The sequence below is a fragment of the Pteropus alecto genome, unplaced genomic scaffold, assembly GCF_000325575.1.
Source record: "Pteropus alecto unplaced genomic scaffold, ASM32557v1 scaffold95, whole genome shotgun sequence".
NCBI classification, from domain to species: Eukaryota; Metazoa; Chordata; class Mammalia; order Chiroptera; family Pteropodidae; genus Pteropus; species Pteropus alecto.
In genome coordinates, this window is record NW_006441071.1 from 13,748,404 (window position 1) to 13,772,187 (window position 23,784).

The 23,784-nt window shown below is 31.7% G+C and overlaps 1 protein-coding gene and 1 pseudogene across 3 annotated transcripts in view; both read left to right on the forward strand.

Annotated features, from left to right (window-relative positions):
• Positions 1–23,784, forward strand: part of RFX3 (regulatory factor X3) — a 260,761-nt gene that overhangs the window by 175,083 nt on the left and 61,894 nt on the right. For 2 of the 3 annotated variants that reach the window (XM_015594543.2, XM_025051406.1), the window contains exons 5-6: positions 12,964–13,038; positions 21,340–21,521. In XM_015594543.2, coding sequence (XP_015450029.1) covers positions 12,964–13,038; positions 21,340–21,521 — 257 coding nt within the window. The remainder of the gene's footprint in view (positions 1–12,963; positions 13,039–21,339; positions 21,522–23,784) is intronic. The other variant, XM_025051407.1, reaches the window with a different exon arrangement.
• LOC112485131 lies at positions 9,353–9,471 on the forward strand (annotated as a pseudogene).

Genomic DNA, 23,784 nt, shown 5'->3' on the forward strand with positions numbered 1-23,784 from the left:
TTTAATATAAATGGTAACAAAAATATTGCATCTTGCTTTTTCCTTTCACTTAGCAATATATCTCAGAGAGTTTTTTTCATATCAGTACTTGAAGGGCTCCTTGTATTTATGGGAAATGACTATATTAGAAGGAATTGAACTGTCCTTCTATCTTACCAAAGGAAAAAATGTTAAAATAATATTGGATTATTGGTTATGGCTATATATAGAAAACCAATATAGTCACATTAGGTGAAAACTTCTATTTAATTATCATATATAAAGATATGCTTAGAAGAAAAAAATTTAAATTTAGAAGTGTGCATAAATTATGCATAAATCAGTTATATTTTACATATTATAATATAATTTCTATTTTAAATAATTTTCTCAGTCTTTCAATTAGCTTCAATAATTTTCTTAGTCTTTAAGCAATAATAAATATATTTCTCCACTTATTTTGATGGAAGCATGTATGTCCATTATTTTAGTATTTTCTGTTTTCCTGTGTTTCATTCTCCCTAGGCCAACCTGAGCCCTCAAACGAAACTCCTCAGAGAGCATACCATGAATCTTTTGCTTCCTCTACTAAAACCTAAATTCACTGAAAGTTCTGGGACCTCATTTTCAAAGCACTTAATCAAATGGGACTTTGAGTGACTTGTAGTCTCAATCACTTCATCTATATTCCATTCAGCTGTCAGTCAACTGCACACTACTCTGGCCTTGAAGCTGATAAGATCTAGAGGCAGTAATTTTATGGTTAAGGCTGTAAAACATTCCACTCCTAGAAATCTTGATAAACTAGAAGGTTAAGACGAACAGAACGACAGGGGCCTTCAGCCTCTCTTGAACATTAGCTCATATCTTTTAATTTAATGAGGAAAAATACAATACAATGCCTCTGTTCAATTATCAGTTCTCAAATGAGAGGGAATTTCTCCATGTCCCCATGTTTATCAGTGCATACCCCAAAAACATGTGATTTGATTACCACTTTCTCAACATGCATAACTGCAGTCGTTTTGTTTTGTTTTAGTTTGGTTTCTTAGTCATAGAATTATCTGATTTCTTTTAAAATCTAGCTATTATATTTGATTATAACTGTTGATGTCCATAAATCTCATGGGCTAGGTGTTTTGTAATCTAACTTAAGACTGTTAGAAATAATTTTACACATTTATCTTAAATTTTTTTTTACCATATATTTTAGTAACTTTCCCATCTGCCTTGTAAAGGAAGAAATTATGTTTTCAAAATTAGACCAAGATTCAGTTAAACAAGAGAGAAAATAAAATATAAAAATAGAAAGTAGGTAAAGAAGTCAGAATTTGCAGATAATATCATTATATACCTGACAGAAATCAGAGAGAATCAAATGAAAAACTTAGTACAAGATTAATATACAAAGAAATCAATAGGATACAAACTACAGTAGTTAGAAAATATAATGGAAGCAAAGATCTCATTTATAATATATTCAGAATATACCATGTAACAAACTAATAATATATGTGTAAGATTTAACTGCTGAATAAAACTTTCTAAAGTTCCTAAGGGACCCAAAAGAAGCTTGAATAATTAAAAAAGTTTTAGTATCAAACATATTAAATCTCCCTGTTAACTTAAAGTATTTCAATGCGATCTCAACTAAAACACCAATAGACTTTTTTCTTTTACAAGTAAGACTATATAAATAAACACGCAAGAATAGCAAAATTTTTGTAAAAAAGAAACATATTGAAGGGTGGGGTAGGATGGAAACAGCCCTACCAGTTATTCAAACATATTATAAAATTATAATAATTAAAACAAAATTGTCTACACACATGAATAGACCAGTTTAGACTAGTAATGAACTAAAGACCATAAATAGGCCAAATGCGTATAGAAATATAGTATATGATAAAGGTAGCATTGCCCATCAGTGGAAAAATAATGGATTATCAATAAATGGTGGGACAACTGGATAACTATTTAGAAAAGAAAATTAGATTGGTTCCATACATTACTCCTTATATAAAAATTAATTTTACTTGGATGGGAAAATATATTTTATTATTCTCTTATAATGGGAAAGCATAATATAAAATCCAGAAACTGCAAATTTATTGATATAATCAGCTACATAAATGAAAATATCCCATATGTTAAAAACTACAATAAACAAAGGCAACAGTGAAATGACAACCTGGCATAAAGTTTAAGGTATTATATTCAAAGAATTAATTTGTTTAATATATAGACCACTTTTATAAATCAAGAAGAAAATAAAAAAAAACAAAATGGGAAAAGTATTTGAACAAGCAGTCTACTGAAAAGGAAATGAAAAATAAATTACAAAGAGATATCATTTTCACCTCTCACACAGACAAAGCCAAGGTTAGTAGGCAAGGGTGTGAAAAAACGAGCATTCTCATTCATCGTTAATAGAAATCAAATTGGCCCGGAATTGAAGAACAATATGGAATTTTTAACGAAATTGAAAGTACACATATACTTTGACCCAGAGAATGAACTTATAGGAATTTATCCTATTGTTGATACTCATACATATGTGAAATGCTACATAAACAACTATATTCATTGTAGAGTTATTTGTAATAAAAAATTTTTTTAGAAAAGTCTAATTGTTCATCATCAAGGAAATAGTAAAATAAATTTTGGTGCATTTGTCCATTCATTAGAATTGGACATAGCCATTAAAAGGAGTGAGGCAATTTATGTGTATATTGATATAGATAATAGATATACATATGAAAAAATCTCAAAACATATGAAAAGGAGAGGATATGTGTGTGTGTCTATAAATAGAAACATACATTTGTGTATGCTTATATAAGCACAAAAATATCTCTAGATGAATGTATAACAATAAAGCTGAGAGGCATGTGAATATATTATCTATTCAAGAAGGTGATTTATTATTTTCAAAAATATCTGGCAAGTTCTTAATGACTATAAAGTACATCTATTTGGTCATGCTTCCTAAGCTGAAACAACCGTTTCTTTATGTGCCCAGTAAAAAGACACTTAATGTAACACTAATCCTAGGTTTCAGAAAATGTCCTCCTTTATTAGATTTTTGAAAGTTTAGAGAATGAAAACTGATATTAAATTTAAGAAGCTTTTTTGAGCCATTTTTATTATTCAGTATTTTGGAGTGAACATGAATGTTTTGTATTTGTATTCATGTACGTAGAGTCTGGATTATTTTCTTTAGTTATTCATTCTCTCAGACATTTACTGAGCAAAATCTATTGACCGGGCACTGTGCTTTTATGAATATAAAGGTTTACAGTGTGGGTAATGGAGCTAGTTTCAGCATTGAAAGGGACCTAAGACTCCAAGGCAAAAATGGAAATTCACAAGTAGCTCCCAAACTTCTTTTAAGTGGTTAATTTCATCTTCGTTCACACCATATTGTTTTTTAAATCACAGATATTAATATGGTATAAATTTATTAATTTTAGATTCACCAAAATATTCTTATCTTTTGATTTTGTTGCTAACATAAATTTAAAAATTACCTAAAGGTTGTATAGGCTTGAGAAGCAAGAGAATGAAAGAAAAGCAAAAATAATACATTGACTTCAAAATCACCCTTTAAATAGAGTTAGCTAGCACTGTTGTAGGAATGCCCATTACTTCCCTACTTATTCTTCCCAAAGTAATAATTGTAGTCTGACCCTGGCAAAGAAAAACATTTTGATCATGTTTTAGTGCAATGTCCCTCAGATTTGATTGTGCATTCTCTGGAGCATTTGTTAAAGGCATCCCCGGACCCCAGTCCCGGGCTTTTGATTCAGTTCAGGGAAGAACCCAAGATCTGCAGTTCTTACAAGTGCCCAGGCGATTCTGCTAATGCTGATCCAGAATCACAGATTGTTAAAACCTCTGTTTCAGTGATTATATAGACTTAAGTACAAAGTGAAAATGTTCTTAGTACTCAGAAGAGTATGCAAAAGGAAGATTTAAAATCTCACACTTGGAAATGTAAATATGGCCTTAAATCCTATCACTTAGTACTAATCCAGCAGATTCCTGAAGACTAATTCTAGCCCTGAGTGCTTCTGCAGTTGATGTGTTGGAAAACAGTTTTATTGTTATGCACTGATAACACCAGGCCAGTCTCCTAGGGTCCTGGTGTGGGTGGAGGGATGTGGGCTCTACAGAGTGATCAGAGGAAGCCCAAAACAACAGTCTTGGTTTCAGTCTACCAAGTTAAAACAAATGTTCTCAGAACACATTCACTTTATGCTAGTTTCTCATTCAAATGTTTTTTCCCATAACTACTTCAGAATAGCTTCAGGTGGTACAAAATTGCTAAAACTCCAGGTTGAAAGCATAATTAAATTTTTTTCTCTAGATGTCATAAAATTATCAGTGAATAAAAAAGACTTCATGTAGTTAAACATTTGCAAGACCTAAAACTTCTTTGCTCTAAATGCTTAATGTATAAAATTAAGATTTGGTTTTTAGCTACTTTCTGGTTCAAGTGGAGATAAAAAGCAAAGCTGGCTAGGTGTGTTTTCTGGGCATTTTCAGTATTTTTAAGAGTTAAAAGAACAGCTTATCCTGAATTACAGTAGGTTAAGCTTCTTTTCAACATTGCTGTGGAGTAATATATTTATATGTTGATTTCTGTATCATTTGAATATACAAGTGAAAAGAACAGTGTCATATTCAGAGCTTTAGCTTCAGTGGGGAGTGTTTCTATCTGCATTACCGGACCTCCTGGGCCCCAGAGACACCTGTGGATTTGTAGAAGCTGGGTTGCAGTGACTAGAAGGGAACTGATTTTAACTGATTTAATTGCAGAGCATTCAGTTTTGGGGCTACAGCCAACAATGAGAAATACTTTTACATTGTGGCCCAGTGCTAATGTACATACATACGTATGTATGCACATTTATGAGTACACATTTATGTACACACATTATGTGACTATGTATATACATACATACATTCATATACAGATGACTGAAACCAAAGTTCCACAAAACAGTACTTATCCATACTGTGTACAAGGACATCTGATTATTTTCTATTCTGTTTGACATCTTTAATTTTTTAAAAAAATGCTTGTCAGAACCCATATAATTGATTTTGTAACCCACTAATGGGTTACACCTTACATTCTGAAAAGGATGCTTTGAGCAAATTGAAGAGGAGATCAAAGCATTAGCATTATATATATGAGACCTGGATGCAGACTCTCCATTGTTGTTGTCGTCGTTGTCGTTGTTGTCGTTGTTAGAAATGTTGTTTCGCATTTCTAACAAGTGCCCAGATGAGCCTAGCAATTTTTTTAGGACCACACTCTGAAAACACTTGTGTTATAGTGATTAGATAGACTAAATGCAAAGTAAAAGTGGTCTTACTTTGATACTCCTGGTTGAAGTGCGTCCCGTAGAAAGTCTTTCCCCGCCCCACACCTCCTTACAGGCATACACATACACCAGGAGGCTGTCATTTGTAATGTATAAGGGCTGTGGCTACATGCTCATATCAACAATCGCAGATACTTTTCTGAGCAGAAGCCACCAGGTAGAAATATTTCTGTCTTACTTGATCTCAAATGCAAGCAAAATGTAAAGTCTTAGAGTTCCAAAGAGAAATTACCTAAAAGGGAATTTTCAGTCTTCAGTGTATTTTCTTCATTCAGTTTCTCCAAAGCATTTACTGCTCTTTCATCAGGAAACAAAAATGCTGATTCTCTAAGAAAGTGGTAACTGGCGAGGTAAACAGATTAACCTGCGTTAACAAGAAAATGCAACATTACATATAATTAAGTTATCTTTAATTACACATTAAGGATAACTTTTTATAATGATTAAAATTTAATTATCCATTCATAACTTTTTGTTGCCTTGTAACTTGATCACTTTGAAATCATTTTCAAGTAATGTTTATCAATCATATTTAAACCCTTTCCTATTAAAAAGCAAATCTTGTTAACAGTAAATCATTTAGCAAATTTTAATTTTACAAGCCACCCCTCAGAAGATAATTTCATTAAAACAATTTGAGATATTTCTACTTGATTTGTGTTCATGTTATATTTGTATAAAATGGAAATTATGTTGAATTTAGAGTGATAAATCTTGGTTTCCAATCTCATCATTAATACCTATGTAATCTCAAAACAGTCTCTCAATCCCAGAGAGCCTCAATTTTCTAATCCGTAAAAAGGAGGTAATATTGCTTGTCTTTCCTATTTCACAAAGTTGCTGTAAAGATCAAATGAGAATTAATGTAAAAAAGGCTTTATAAATCATAAAGCATTATAATATTCTATTTTTAAATTGCTTTCTTTAACAGCTCTAGAAAGGAAATTGTTTCTACCATGAGACTGATTTTAATTATTATAGTAGTTGAATAAATCAGTCTTGACCTTTAGTCTTTAGAAAAGATGAAAAAAAGCCATTCCAGAGTCAAGAGAATATGCCTTGACCTATAAAGACAAAGAATAAGATGATGTAATTATTCTTTTTCCTTCTGTCTTATTAGCATGTAATGGAATGACTGGTCATTATTTATTAAGAGAACGTTCTAATTGTCCTCACATATGATATTCTATTTGGGCCATTGCATGGATGTCCACGAATGTATTCCTAAGGATCTTTTATCTTCCAGAAAGGACCAATTTTTTTCTAAGAAATCATGTGCCCATATAGTGGCTGGGATAGATATCGGTTTCTTACCTGTTCTTTCAGATAGTAAGTTTCCAAATCTCACCCACTCTGAACAATCTCACTTAATGCTCTGTAAGACTGTCTTCTGAGGCTAAACATCTCATCTCAAAAGTAGCATCCCGCCATTTGATTTCAGGAGTTGCCATAGCTTCTCATCTGATTATGAGGCAGTAGTCCAGGATCATCACGAACCAGTCTAAACTCCCAAGTACCATGTATCCTAGCATTAGATACTTGTGGAGAGGATATGTACACTTTTGGCAACTCGGTCTTAAGATGCTTATTTAGTAAGAGATACAACTGGGTGCTATGTCTTAGATAATTAATTTTTCAAAAAATAAGCTAATGTATACTGATTGTCTAAAGCTTAACTTAAAGTTTAAGTATGAAGTGGAAAATGTTAATTGTAAAAACAACCACCATGAATTCTTTAGTCATAATAAATTACTTGGCTCTGTTACCATTAAATATAAAAAGGCAAAACAACATTTAAAAAAAATTTAAAAATCTAAGAAAAGGGAAAAGATAGATGATAGATAGACAGATAGATAGATACATAGATAGATGATAGACAGACAGACAGTCAGACCATCAGACAGAATGGAGCAACACTCAAGAAAACAGACATCACTGAGGCCTTTAATTGGTCTTTCAGGTTGTCACAGCCCCTCCTGGTAATCTGATTATAATAGTTTGCAGCAGAGTGGAATTTCAATAATAGAATGATCAGTATTCTTAGAATAAAAATCATGCAGCAGAGAAATGAACAGGAAAAAATTTTAGAATCTATTCATGTCAATGTGTTTGATAGGTATATTTGAAATGTTCTAATCGCACAGTGATGGAATAAAGACTATTGTGTTCATTTCAAGTAAAAATAAGGCACTGCCAAGCTTCCTACCTCAGACTTCCCACCTTTAGATCTGTAATTAAAAAATATGTTTATATTCATTTCTTCTCATTCTCACTGCTACCTTACCAGGGTCTCACCTCAATCCAGAACTAATACCATTGTTTCCAAGGTGGTTTTCCTGTCTCTAGATTCTTTCTCTTCCTACATTATGTCCTAGATTAATATATAAAGTCCTATCATGTCATATCAATTCCCTTTCTAAAAGCTTTTCAACAATGTCCCATTTCCTTTTTAAATTTAAGACCCTAGCCAAGAAATTGCAGTCTGTCTAACTTAATTTACCTATCCCTAAAGGAATTTTATCCTTTAGCCTATCTTACCCTTCCTTGAACTTACATTGTGCTGTCTTATCTCTGTGCCTCTATTCATTCTCTTTGCTCTGCCTAAAAATATTCACTAACCTGCGCCTATCAGAATGCCAGGCATTATTTGTCAATCCTTTACTAAAGAGCATCATACTCATGCTTTCTCTTTTTCTAACCATAGCAGCAAGAAGTGATTCTTCTCTCCTTCCCTCCCTCTCTATTCTAGTAATAGCTAATTATTTAATTCACTTCTGTTGCCTTTAATCATTTAGAGGGAGGGAGGAAGAGGGGGAGGGGAAGGGAAGAGAGAGAGAGAAAAAAAAAGAGAGAAATTCCTTATATATGAATAGATCCACTGTGTCACTCTTACCAATTAGACAGGCTATGATGTATTGTGAGCCTTTGGTTGACAGGGTTATGTTTTGAATATCTTTGCAAACATTTCTGTCTGTCCGTCTCCCTCCCTCCCTCCATCTCTCCATCTCACCTCTTAATCTCTCCACCTCTTCATCTCTCTCCGTATACACACTCACTCACAGAGCTAACACTGTACCTTGTGTACAATAGGGTTTTTTGTTTACTGAAACCAAATGAAATCTCATGAAACTCTACTAGTCTAATGAAATTGCCATTATTAGTAGCAAGCACCACAGCTGTTTCATATTGGGGGCAGAGGGAGAAGGGGGTTTTTATTTTATTTTTTATTGGCAAAACACCCTACATATACCAAATTTGAATCATTTTTAAATTCTGACTAGCTGATAATCTAGCTTGTTAATCATTTTCATTGTTTAAAGCTACAGTGATATAATATCTTTTTGAGGTTTGAAACATTTCCGTAGAGGATATATGAGAATATCATATTGAACACTTAGGCCAATAATCTTTTGGATCAACGAGTCCTACTTACCTCATTATCATTTCATACCTTTAGTACGACAGTTATGGGTACTGTGGAATGTGATTTGGTATTAAATATATTTCTACCCAGGAGAATTTATAAATTTTTTTCTAAGGACTAAATTTAAGTTTTGAATGATCTTCAGTAAACTGGAAGCATATGATCTCACCAGTTCACTTTGTTCTCAGTATTTTGGGTATATAACACTAAAGTCTGCTATCTTTTTCATGAGATTGGCTAACCCCCTTGAACAGGTATTTGCTCAAACATCTAATCCATAATAATGGAAAAGTTAACAAATAATTTCATCCTCAGTGGGCCTAGTAGAAATTTATTCCAATTCACTATTGTATTTAATTTAGTTAGTTTGCTGTCCCTCTACCTATCCCCTTCTTCCCCATATACATAGATATGTATAGCCCCCATAAAACTATGATAAGACCAAATCATGGGCTAATTAGTCGGAGTGGCATCAATAATCCTTTGGGAATATTAGAACTGAATATTAGAACTGAATATTAGAACTTCCATAACTACAATATCAAAAATTTGCCTTGTCTACTGCCATGCCACCCTGAACGTACCCAATCTCATCTGATCTCGGAAGCTAAGCAGGGTCGGGCCTGGTTAGTGCTTGGATGGGAGACCATCTAGGAATACCAGGTGCTGTAGGCGTTTAAAAAAATTTTTTTGCCTAATTTTTACGCTGCTTCCATAGTTTTACATTGTTCCTCTATCTCCTCTTTCACCCTCACTTTCCATACATATTCCTACGGATGTTAATCTCTTCTCATAATCTTGTCCCTGAAAGCTTCTATTCAACAAATGTTTATTGAGCATACTTCAGCCCATGTTTTAACCTATCAACTAGCAGGACGTGGTCTATTATACCTAATAAAACCCTTCTGGCTTTATCTGAAAACACATTTGTCAAACATCCCACACTTCTCTTAAAACCTTAATGACATTTCTTCTTCCCTGATTCCCGCATACCAATAACTAATTCCAATCTGTTATTTCAGCCTTCCTTCATACAGTCTCATATATATCATACCCTACAAACTGGACTCCTTGACTGTTCCCAAATTTGGACACATACTGTGCTTTCTTGCCTCCTGGCCTTACTGATTCCATTCTTCCTCCCTAAAATAGCCTGTCTCCCACTTCTACCCATTAAAAACTTTCTATCTTTTAAAGCACGGAGTTCTGAATTTGGAGAGTCTATAAACTCAGAGAAAATGAAATTTTGTAGGTGTACTTAAATACATTTTTCTACATAGAGGGTTCACAGTTTTTAACATATCCTCAGAAGGGGGCCTAGACTTCTCCAAAAGTTAAAGAATAAAGAATTTCTATTTTCTTCTACATATCTGAACTACACTTTTATTTTTGTCACATATGGCCTTGTTTGTTTAATTATACATTTATGCATATATACCTTATCTCTCTTGCCAGATTACAATTTCCTTTGCATTATGAATTTTTTATCATGATTCCCTACATATTATCGTATATATGATAGATACACAGTAACTGTGTAATAAATAAAACCCATCCTTTAAAAAATGGAATCAGAGCTATGATCATTTGATGAGATAAGAATTCCCTTCAATGTTTTCATTTAATAAATTTAATAAATACATGTTAAGGTTTTTCTTTGTTTGTATGCTTCTCAGAAGTTTTTCACAGCCAGGTGGTCACTAAATGTCCTGCCTTCCCTTTGGACTAATTCATGAGCCTCAGAGAATACATGGGTATTGGGGAGCCTGTGCATTTCCACATAGGCTCTGTCCTTGCTCAGAAGCTTGTCATCTTCCTTCGCTCAGTGTTTACTTCTTGCTTGTCCTATCTTTCCATGTTTCCTTTTTCTCTTCCCTAGCCTCTACAAGTTCAGCCAGACTTAAGTCAATTATGGCAGGAGATTTCTACAGCCAAAATAAATAGTCCATTTTAAAATTCTTTATTACAAAGTGACACAACCAAAATTCTCAAGGTCTAAAAAATTCTAGAAAGTCAGCCTATCTTTAGGGAACCCAGTTCGATCACGATGTTTTCCAGATGTTATGTCTCCCCCAGAGCTCTTCAAAAACTGGCCAGAAATGAGGGGGCCATTTCTTAACAGTGTAGCCCTCTAGAGAGTTATCTGAAAATCTGAGACCACTGTAGAGTACCAACGTTAGTACTAGAAGCACGATTATCCAGCTTTTTTCCAGAAGCGCAGCTTTATCCAACTTAAAATCCCTAACAAACCCAGACACTGGATTTCTCCCTCAGTGTTGCCCAGCTATTATGTTTCTGATAGTGTTTACCTTTCATCTAAACCTATAAAACCACAAGGTACAAATTTTATTTATTTACTTATAGACTGAAATCTGACCTCAAATTTTCTACCCTTAAACTTTAATAAAAATGTAGGCATTTTAGCAAATTAAAGTTTTGAGCAAATTCTTCCTAAAAATGATTGAAAGTCATTTCAGCTTTTTTTTATGTTTTCTCTTTGAAAGCAAGAGCACTTATTGATGCCTTTTTAAGAGATATAAAACTGAGGTCCTTTATAGTTTTACTGTTTAACATTTCGGCAAAATGTTTGTTTACTCTACATTTATATTACTCTTTCTATAATGTATCTTGTTTCATTTGTGCAATATCACTTTCTTTATATTATTTTCAAATATAATGATAAACTGCATTAATATACCATCTGGCTGCAAGAGTGTCTTAGAAGCCAATTTAGTTAATTTTGCGATCTCAAAAAAAACTAACAGTAGAATAAATTGTATTATATCATCTTAAGAATTAATATCTGTTTTAAGAATATTTTTTCTAGAATTTCTAACCTAACATTCTCCTTAGTATTACATTTTATTAACTCCAGGGAAGAACTGGTAACTTGGGAAAATAATATAAAATTAAATTAAAACTATTAATTCTCAAGTTATTTAGAAGAAAATTTTGTGTAATTGAGACTGACATCTTTGTATAAAGTATTCCAGCGTAAAGAAATTGCAAATTTGATAGAAGAAAAAAAAGACTTTGCTATGGATATCGCCATCCTTTTCTTTCTTTCTTTTGATTGAAGGAGGCAATATGTTAAAATATCAAGGCATCACTAATTTCTATAGCCAATGTAAAGTATAAGTAAGTTAACTATATTTTAAAGCATTGAATATTTTTATAATTGCTTATACTGAATAATTGATTTGATGAGATGGTAGAAGTCAAAATAATGAAATCGATTCTTCTCTCTTAAATTACATAAAGTTATTTTTTATTTAACTTTAGTTAATATTGTTAATATAACCTAGTAACTAAATACAGGGTATTTTTATAGTACATGCTCTAGTAGTTGCTCTTAAGTATCTTTAAATATGAGGTTATCAAGAGCACATCTCATATATTTTTGGCACCTGCTTCTTAATTATGGTGTTATAATTGCTTATGGTATGCTGAGATTACATTGAATGAAACTGTTTCTGTGGTTGTCCCTTTTCTTTGTTGGCTCTGAATTATTTTCTCTTCTACATTCCATTTCTGCTGTCATTTCTAATCGCTCTTCTGCACCACCATATCCTAAAACATTTTGTAGGGCCCATGATTACATCCTAATGTTTGTTCATACTAATGACCTTCCACTTCCAAATTTTAATACAGGGTTAAGAGAGGGGCGAATAGATTTAGTAGCTTTTGAACATTAATGAAGGTGTCTTTGCACATTTGCATTAAAATGTTAATGCATGTTAAACACAAAATCTGCAGTATAGTTTTTCTTTTATGACAGAATAGAACAGATATTAAATACTCTAGGTGAGAGGCTATTTAGAAAGAGAGTGGTTACTATCCCTTATCTTCAACTATGAAAGTCAAGAATTTTTTTCTCATAACTAGAAAAATCCACTGGGGTTCCTGCTCCTCAGGTCTCCATTCTGATTATAATTAAACAATGTTAAAAAAGGGTTTACTTTTGTGACTGGACTTATTATTAGTGTTCCTATTTTTATTTTATTCTCTGGGGGTGGGGGAAGATGGGGGACATACACATTTAGTAAGAGCTATTTATTAGCCACCATTCAAAAAGAAATTGAACTTAAAAAAATATCAAAAAATCTCTGGTGAGCCTTTTATTACTATCTTGTCTTGAGCCCTTTTTTTAATGACATCTATTATCAGATTGAAATGGCGATTGAGACGCTGCAAAAGTCTGACGGTCTGTCCACTCACAGAAGCTCTCTTCTCAACAGCCATGTAAGTTGCCTCTTCACGTAAACTAATCTCTTGCTTGTTCTGCATGTGTTGCTTGCTTCTAAATGCTTGTTTTATTTATTTACTTATTTATTTTGCTTCTTAACCTTCCTTTCTCAGCCCCTTATGACCTCTGTATCACTTAATGGCTATTTTGTACCCTGGAATATCTAAAAAATAGAGCCCCAGTATACTGCTTTACTAGGTTTTTGTACTGTTTGGGTACAAATTTAACATTTCGAAGTTAATAACAAGCTGCTATTTATTTGAAAAAAGTAATTAATGGGAATTTTAAACATTAAAATTTTTAGTTTGATATTTATTTGCTATGAAGCAAATGCTTATAATCTGCATCTCTATGTTTGTTTGAGACAGAGAAATGATTGGGCCTACTCGTATGTCCAGTAATATTCTTTAAGGGGAAAAAGATTATTAATGCCAAAGTCAATGGTAAACTGTTTGAAAATGATTTATTTATTAATTAGACTACATTAAATGGACAGCTACCTAGGGCCTAAGACCTAAGGAAAATGAAAGTGGGCCAGAAGAAGCAAGGCTATAGATAAGCCATAAATTGCTAATATTTGAGATAAAACAGGAATACCGTTACTATTTCTTGAAGCTTTTAACTGTTACCAGATGCAGCATCACCATAATACTGGTAAGTGTAAGAAGAGTGATGACAGTTTTCAGAAGCATAAACATTTTCATCAAATGTTCAAATTTTGGGAAACCAGTGAAAATGGTGATTGAGTTATTTTATTACCATGGTTTCTGAATATATAGAAAAAAGTAAATCAACCTATGAATTAAATTTGTTTTAGGTAGATCTTTTGTTAAGATCAGCAACAATATAGTAATAATTAATTTTCCTTCCCAACTGACAGAGTATATATTCTTAAATTTAGAGATAAATTATGATTTTTAAAATTTTCCCCATATATTTATTGTGACTGACAAGTCCAAAATTGGATTACCCAAATGAAATAAAATATTATTTTTTCAACAAACCTAAAAACTTTGGTTCATAGAAAATGTTTTTACTATGCTTTTTAGAGATTCGAATTTTTAAACATTTAAATTTGATATTTCAACATAACACTAAATACTATTTTTGTGCACATTTGTTTTTAGATGAAGTATTTTGTCTTTTTTTTCCCCCAAGGGGGAAGTATCAGGGCAAATAAAAACAGTTTAACCACCTTGGAGAATGCTTGCAATTTTGATTATAGATATAAATTTAAAAATAACATATATTGGCCCTTCTTTTTCAAACGCTTCAAGAAATATGATTTTTCCTTTTTCTGAAAATTTATAAAAAATGTGTCACTCTTTTATATGTTTCATATGTATATCTCTGTTGTGTTAGCATGAGTTTGTAGTTGTGTGTAAGGGTGATTTACTAAATATTATTAGAGTGTATGTTTTGGGGAGCGGGTGGGTAATGACTAACTGATGTTTTTGTTTTGAAAATGGCAAGTGAAACCATTGTTCACTTTTAACCAAAATATTCAGGGACTTTTAAAAAATCTGGAACTTTCCAGTTGCTTTTTTTGAAGTTTCAGACATCTAAGAAGTTGTGCTTTGGTGTTCAGTTAGCATTTTATTTTCATTTGAAGTATAAAGTTTAGTAAAATATGTGATATGTTTAATTTTAACTTGAATTGCCCATCTTAATTAGTATTTTCATGAACAAGAATTTTTTGTATATTTTTATTTCTTAATTTGAAATTTTTCAAATATGTTGGAGTTTTTTGAAATTATTCTCTTATAGAATTCATGAAGTAATATTTAGTGTTAATCAATGTGTGAATTAAGATGCATAAACAACAGATAACTGTTTGTTACTCATGCCTTCATATTTTTTATGATGTAGGGATGACAAATCTTCCATACTGTTTACCAGAGGCATTTCAGTGTATAGGAAGAGTGGGCGTAAATGTTACTAATATAGTGATAATCTTTCTCTAAATGTCCTGATTCATTTTTATTACACCTCTAAGATACAGTTAAATTTTTTAAAAAACATTTATAGTCAAGTCTTTAGAAATGCAAATGATTCTACAGATAGTGTGTAGAGTGGAGAAAGGATCAGTGTTTCTGCTAATCAGTAAGATTTAGTTTCTTCCTGAGCACATAAGATGCTGTTGTCTTTCTGTTCTTGGAAAATTAGTGATTCTTCTAATTCTTGTTAGATTTATCTAGACAACTGAAATAAACTACTGCATGTATTCTAATTGAAAACCACCTGTAAAGGGTATTTTAAATTCTGTTAACTTAATTGATGATTTTCAGTTGTGTGAAAAAATTTCAATAGAGAGGTTTTTTAAATGAAATACTGTTGATATTTTAAATGTCAGTAGACTAGCAGTTGCCTTTATACTTCACCGAATAGGACAAAATACAGAATTATTTGAGGTTTATGGGATTCTTTGAAGTAGGCACAAATTCAACTTTATGATAATAGTATTCTGATTTATCAGTTTCTACAAAAGGTCAGTTTCATTAGGCAAAAAATTAGGAGAAATTGTTAATAATTTGTATCTCATATTTATTAGTTTCTAAAGAAGGGTCTTAATCATGATTTTTGAGCTCCGGGTCTGTTGTCATTCTATTTTGGACTATGGACTAGAACAGATTTCCTATTTTCTCTTTTTACATTTGATTATTCACAGTAATTCAGAAAACTCTTACTAGGGTCAAATCACAGAAATAATCTCTTAGTAGAATCCATCTTGATTGCTTTGTTTTTCATCTTTTCTGCACACTAAACTATGGAGTATATTGCTTTTTCAGCATATTCTTGCTGTTATCTATCCCTCAGGGGGTAATATTCATAGTGTCCCAGTATGACTGAGTACAGTTACACTGAATGCTTTGTTTTATTCTCTTAACAATATTAACATAATGGCAATTATTTCAGTAGTATCATCTGAATAGGCAAATAGAAAATATTTATTGATGAGTGAAAGTTCTAAGAATATAAGGATTTATATGTTTTGTCCACCAATGCATCCTTGGTGCCTAGAACAGTACCTGGTACATAGTAGATGCTCACTAAATATTTGCTAAATGAATGTGAGAAACAAGTAATAGAAGGGAACAGGCCTATCTTACTTTCCATATTCTAAGTACTTTTACTAACCAAGTGTGCATTTATTTGGGGACTTATACATACATTGTTTGGGGACTTATACATACATTGTTATCCAGTACACTTCAGTAAGTATATGTGAATATTGCTAGAGAGTGGTCTTCTTCCTGCATAACATTTGAGTGAAAGAATATATGGCCACTTTATAATTTCCCCCTGTGCAAACTTCAGTTTAAAAGTAGATAACTTATTTTTCCTCTAAACAATCTAATTCTTTAAAAAATTATAGCCAAATGTTATATCATTCATCTCCATGTTTTTAGAATGGTAGTCTTGATTTAACTTAACATAATCCAGTCTATTGTATAATAATTTTTATTTAAATGCTTTTATTTCTATATTTTTATATGTGAAGATGCTGCAGGTAAATGATGCATAGTCTGCCTAAATCAAATTAGAATATTGTAATTTTCTTCATTGAAGACTTAAGTTTATTTTATACTCCTACCCCTTCTCTGTTGTAATTAATATAAATTGGCATTTAATAGTTATATCATATCCAATTTGTGATATTTTAGATTGTAAATTTGAATGCAGAAATGTTCTTAAGTGTTAATTGTTCCCAATTTTCACATATAAAGTTCTTCAGCTTATGCATTTTTTAAAAAAATTCCATTTAAAGTATGTAAAAAGCTTTAGGCAAAAGAAAATAACTTAACAAAAAAGCTTTAGGGTATTTATTTTATACACTTTTCACAATCTAGCAAATAATTGTTTCATGATTTTTGTTGGTTTTAGCTACTGGAATATGTATGGCTCAAATCAAAACCTTATTTGATACTTACTTTCCCTTAACTTTGCTGTATTGTAAATATAAGTTATGACAGAAATAAGGCTTGTCAAAATGCGTAATATCATCAGTGAACTGAAATTAAAATGAATCCTAATGGATAATAATCCATCTGAGAAAAAATGCCAAATGTTACATTTAGATGTTAATTGGGGAATGCAATATGTATTTTTTTTTTTTTTATTTGTCAATCAGTATTTCCCTTTGGGAAAAATAGGACCTATTCATCTTCCTTAATCTACCCTGATTAATATAGATTAAATGCAAAGGTTGAAAGATGCAATTATCTTGGTTTCCACCCTTACAGGAATCTCTTAGTTCATTAGTAGAATAATCAGCTTTTAAAGATAAAGGTTAAAAGTTGCTATGGTATTTTATGGGCTTTTAAAATCACAAGTGTAAACGAATATTTTATAAAACATTTTATAAAAGAATAAAAGAAATAGTAATAGTTTAGTTCTAAATTACTTAATGTTAAGGGTATTGAATTCTAGTGTCGAAATACATTTTATTAAAGACAAAAACCAAGGGAAAAAAATATCTTATAACAGGCATTAACCTAACTTCCCTTGGGCAGTGCATGGAGTGTATGCCTTTAGGTTATACTTAACTTCCAAGTTTCTCTTACAATAAAATTAATCTTTTCTTATACTATGTTTTAGACCCAAATGTCTGATTTACAATTTCATCACAGTGTCAAAACTTGAAGTTTAAATACTGGCATGTAGAATGCAGATTATAATCTTCAGCTAAATCTCAAAATCTTATCTGGTAGGTCCTAAATCAATTTCCAGTTATGAAGTGAGCTTATAGGAGCACTCTCCCCTGATTGTACAGTTGTTGGCAGCCTTCCTCCCTGGAACATTCACGGCCACAGCAGAGCCACCTCCATCCTTCAGGGCTTTTACCTCTGCTTGACCTCTTTCTGCTCTTCCAAACTGATCTCCAGCCTTCCGCAAGGAATAAAACGTCCTCTTCCTACAAACAAGGGCAAAGAACAAAATGTAGCTTTGCTGCTGTCAAGGTTATAGTTGCCAGAATACCCACTCTTGTGCAATTTTTCAACCAACTAATGATTATTATATATATACACACACACATACATTATATACACATATATGTAAATATATATGTATACTTGTACACATGCGCACGCATATCACAAATAATCTCATTTTTAAAAACTGGTTTAGAAATGAAGAATCTTTAAGAATGTAAAACCGTTAGAATATAAAACCATATAGTAAGAACAATCAGTTTGCAAAACAGTTCAGGTATTTGACTTTCAGAGGACTACACCGTTTCAGAGGGCTACATCGCCAATTCAATAAAAGCTATATTTTCTCTAAATTAGTCACTTGGGACTTGACTAATATCATTTAGGCTTCTGAATATTTTAAGCCAACTTCTGCTGTAACTATCTTACTCCTTCTGTGAAAAATTTTCTTAATTAAGAATGGTCTGATTAACTTTTATTTATGTAAACATACATTTGGACTCAAATATTTTATATTGAACCTTAATATTTGCACTAGTTTTCACTTTTCTAAAAGGCAATTCATGAAAGAACCCTTCAAATATTTTATTATTGGATTTGCTTTTTCAAATTATTTTATAAAATTTTTTGTCTACAGGATAATTTCTTGTTAATGAGAAATTAGTAAACTCATTTTTAGATATTTGTCTTATAAGTAATTAAATATTAAAAGAAGATTAGTAAATAGGACAGTTTACAGAAATTTTCTATTTGTATCTAAACAAATTATTTTCATTTGCTTTATATCTTATTAAAAGTATTTTACATCAGCTCTATTTTTATTATTTATAAACTTTTGGTTATAGAGTTCATGTTATAAGATTATTTTTTGTGATTAGAAAAGTAAGAAATATTTGATTTATTTATTTATGTATTTATTTAATAAATCATACTATTTTGGCTTTGACAATATGCAATACTTTATCGGGATACATATACATACATACAAATATATCTTTGAAATTTTTAACTTACACATAGTGTGTGTTCCATGCTTGTGGATATGGGTACTTCATTGGTTCAGTTTTAAAATATTACTGTTTTTCAAAAAATATTTACAGTTTTTAAATGTTTATCATTCTGAAATTTTTTTCTTAGTATTTCTTTAATATTCCTTAATCTCAAGGAATTGAATTCCTCAAAGAATATTTTTATATTCTTTATTTCTACATTCTTAATATATTAAGCACACCAATTGAAGGCTCTATCTAGTATATGTACGTAAACAAGAGCCAGCCCTTTTGTGCAGTATGGTTTACTAGAAATACCCTAACACTGTTCAAGTGAGGAAACAATGCTTTCAAAAAACCCAGTCATCTTACCGAGGCACATGGATGAAATATGTGAGGCAGGTTTGATTGCCACATTTTATGTGATCTCCATCAGTTGCATTTATAATCGTCTTAAAATTTAAAAAGAAAGTCTAAAGAGACATTCTAACCCACTATTATAAGCAGAATACTAATCTGAGTCTTAAAAACTTGATTTCCCAATGAGTTTACCTCCTCTCCTTTACAGTAAGTTAATACGTTATTCTCTGTCATCTTAGAATACTCAGAAATCATATTTGAGTGCCTCTGGAAACTTGTTTACTCCAAAGTTAAAGGTGATTCATATCCAAAGAATTCTTTTGACCCGTAATTTATTTTGTCATTATGAAAATGAATGTTCATTTTGTGTAATCTTTTAAAAATTTTATAGAAGAGGGTCGTATGTGTTACAAAGGCAATAGGCATGCTTAAATGTACATATTCTATTCATACGTGGTTCATAGAGAACTTCCATTCTTCCTGGCCAGAACATGATTTTATTTTTAAAAATATTCTGCTCTGTCTTATAAGCTTGGTGGCCCTGTTTTCTAAGCCAACATCCGTATGGGTTTAATGTAAGAATATATGAAATTATAATGGTTCTGGAAAATTCATTTGTCATGGCTAAAGTCAATAATTCTGAAAATATTTTTAATGAATTATTTAAGGGTCTGAAAGTTTAGGTTCTGAGTTTGATGACAAATTTTAAAATATGAAAGCAAAATAGAGAAATGTTTTAATTTATTTGAGTGTCCATATTATCATTTTTGGGATATAATTGTAAATTCCTAGAAGAAAGAGATGAGCTCACGTTCATTTTTTAGCACTAGGTGCCCAGCACATCTCCTGGCTCATAGTTGATGCTTAATAAAGGAATTTTTTAGCTTTCATAACTTATATTTAACTTGAATTGCGTGTAAAATATCAACTCTTTATCATACCTCTTATATATGGCATAGAAATTTTGTCGAGGCAAGTAATGTGAAGCATTCACTGCTTTTGTAGATATAACAACTGGTGTGTGAGTAATAAGGAAACGTGTGTTGGAAACCAGACTCAAGCACTGAGATAATACAAGATCTTAAGAAAGTCATTTAAATCTTTTTTAATTCCCCTTTTGTAAATAAGTAAATGGACAAGTTAAAAATTTAATTTTGCTAATATTAAAACTCAATATATGCATAAGTTAGATTTTCTAAACATTTCATCCTCATTCTGTACTTTAAAGATTTTTTTAAAAAAATACAAGACAACGTAAAACTCTAAAATGTGAACTGTAGACTGAGAAGATATTGCTTTACCAACTATAATTGTAGTTTGTCTTTCAAAATTATGAAAAAACATAACTTTGAGAGAGAAAAATTCAAATGATTATAATAAATGATTTCTTTTCATTACATATACATTTTTTTTTTAACTGATGTCTAGTGAGTTTCTTCTCTTTAGGGAAGAAATGACTGACATTTTTTCCTTCCTGCTTGCAGAATTTATCCCAGTAGTTAATACCATTTTTGTATTATCTTGTGTAAGTTAATTAGATAAGTAAATTAGAATTCTATAAAAGTTAATAGAACCTTAATATAAAAACTCATACAAGGAAGCCTGCTGTTCATGTGTTATAACAAGCCAACACTAAAGACATATTATGTGTCATGCCGCCAGGTTTGGTAACATGTTTTGTTCTGTAACAATTGTAAATTATTTTTATGACCAGTTAATGGGATTATTTGAATTCTCTGAAGAGGTATTTGTCTCCAAAATAGCAATCCATACAGAAAAAATTAATTTGTCTCTACATGTGTTTGAATGTTTGTAGGAATGGAGATGGCGTGAGATCAGAAGTGATATATAGCTATGCTTCTGAGAGTTTTCAAAGTCAGATTACACTATTACAAGGCTTGATAAAGATCTAAGTAACTCTGTATATTGTAATTACAGGTGTTGTATTTCATCTTGTAGATATTCTGGTAAATTATATGGTTTCTTTGTGTTTACTCTGTCCTATTTATACTAGCTCCAGTGGCTGTTGGACAATTATGAGACAGCAGAAGGAGTGAGCCTTCCCAGAAGCACTCTATACAACCACTACCTACGACACTGTCAGGAACACAAACTGGACCCAGTCAATGCTGCTTCTTTTGGAAAACTAATAAGGTCAATTTTTATGGGGCTACGAACCAGGAGATTGGGAACTAGGTTAGTACTGAAAATAAGATCATAAATCAATCTCTTTCAAATTAAACCAGTTCAGTATATCGTTTGAGCAAAAGTACTTGATTACAGATAACATATAAAGAAGAAATACAGAATTGGCTGTTTATAAAACCCCTCAGGAAAAGGAAAGGTCATATTCAATGAATAGACTGACTACCAAACTAGAATGATGCTTTGTCCTAAACTTCAAATGAACCAAGCTTTCAGAGCTGATTCTCGAATCACATAGGAATGAACAGACCAACCTATTAATGCAGAATTTACATATGATACTTCAAAAATTAACATATATCACTATCTTCTCTTTTTAAAGATAACCGTACTAAAGATGATAAGTAACATAATGAATAGAAAACTACATATCTTGACTCTTCCAAAATTAAATTGACGTATCTTTATAAATAACTCTTCTATCTGAATGGTATAAGAGAGAAATTAAAACTGAGTGTTTGCATTTCATTTCTGGAAACCAATTAAAAATCATTTGGTGAACTTGAAAAATATAGGTGTTCAAAGTCCTCGATAATTACATGGTGTTACATAACTCCTTGGTAGCCTTTTTAAACTCTCATATGATTCATATGGTTTCTCATATGGTTTCATATGATTATGAAACCATACATGTATGGAAGTAAAAATATTTCATTGCATGGAAGCCAATAAAGTGAAAAACACTATTAGTATCTATGTTTCCTTCCTTTGGAAAGAGATATGCATGTTTTTAATAATCAAATATAATGAAAATAATACCTAGAACTGTGGAACTTAATTTTTACTTTTCTATAATTTTTACAAATTAGCATAATATGTAGCTGGACAGAAAGATATGGATTTTTTTATTTCCTAAATTTTATAGAAATCTGTATTAAAAAGTGTAAACATAAAGTTATACACTATATAACATTAGATGGTATGCCTTTAATTAGTTGCAAGTCACAGCTTCACAGTGTTCTAGTAACAGGTTTTTAATATTCTTAATAAATAAACAGAGCCTGAGTAATTGACCTCATTATAAATTTATGCTAAAAAGATGAGTGAGTGTGTCTGTTTTATGAGACTTGCAAGGTCTGTATGTATTGAAAGTGTGAATTATTCCTTTCTGTTGCATTTCAAGTGATTGTATGGCTTTCAGATTCCTAGAGGTTTAGCTCTCTCATAAAAGTGTTTTCTTCTACCTGTACTAGATTTCAGCCCCTTGAAAAAAAAGCTTTTTGTTTCTTTTTTGTATTTTTCCCCCCAGTTTCGTAATAACTACAAAACTCATTATTGGAGGCCTAATCTGCTATCTCCTAGCTGATGACTCAATAGTTATGCATACTGTGCCAATATTTTGAAACTCTGGGCTTTATTCAACATTCTAATAGCTGTATTGTTGTGCTTCTTTTGTTACTGAAAAGGATTTCAATGGGTCCTATTTTGAGGCTCCATTCAAATAGTGAAACACATTTTTAAAATAGAAAGTGACAAAATTGGGGTTCTTTGGGTTTGTGAATGAGAGGAATCCATACTCTGTAAGTACATATTGCAGTATTGCAGCATTTACTTGCTGGTATTTTTCCTCCTCGTACCCACCCCAGTATGAAACAATGATGTCTCTCGTTTCTATTAAAATTGTATGTGGTGTTTGTAATTAGTGGTGAAAAGCAAAGCCTAGATGAAAAAGAAAAAAAGAAATCCTATGGGCAATGTTTAAACAAAAGCTGTTATGAGGATAGCAGAACTCTAATATAGAAAAACTGACAGTGGTAGGGGTCGATGAGCCTTTCTACCACGGAAACTGTATGAGCACTCACCTTCTACCTCTAAACCAGGGAACAGAAAGAAAATCAGTATAAATTATGAGACAATTTAACTAAGATATTTATTTCTTAAGCAAATTGTAAGCTGAACTGTTATTTATCCATCGGCGAATTCTTTCAAACCAGAACCAGACCTTTTCTCAAGTTTTGGAACCAAGTAAAAGGTACATAAAATCACCATGTTTCTAAACAAAGTTAAATCAAAAGGTACATTTTGTAGATCCGATTTCCAAATTCAGTTTAAGCAAAGACCGTGGGACATGCTGATCTCCACCATCTCCTATGGAATAGAAAGAACTACCTCCCAGCAATACAACAAAAATGCTGATTTGTAAGAAACTGAAAAGAGACTAGACACATCATCTGTTTTGTGGTCTCACAAAACGACGTTGTACTCTGTAGCTTTGTCACTGGCTGTTTTCTGGCATCTTCTGCTTCCCACCTCT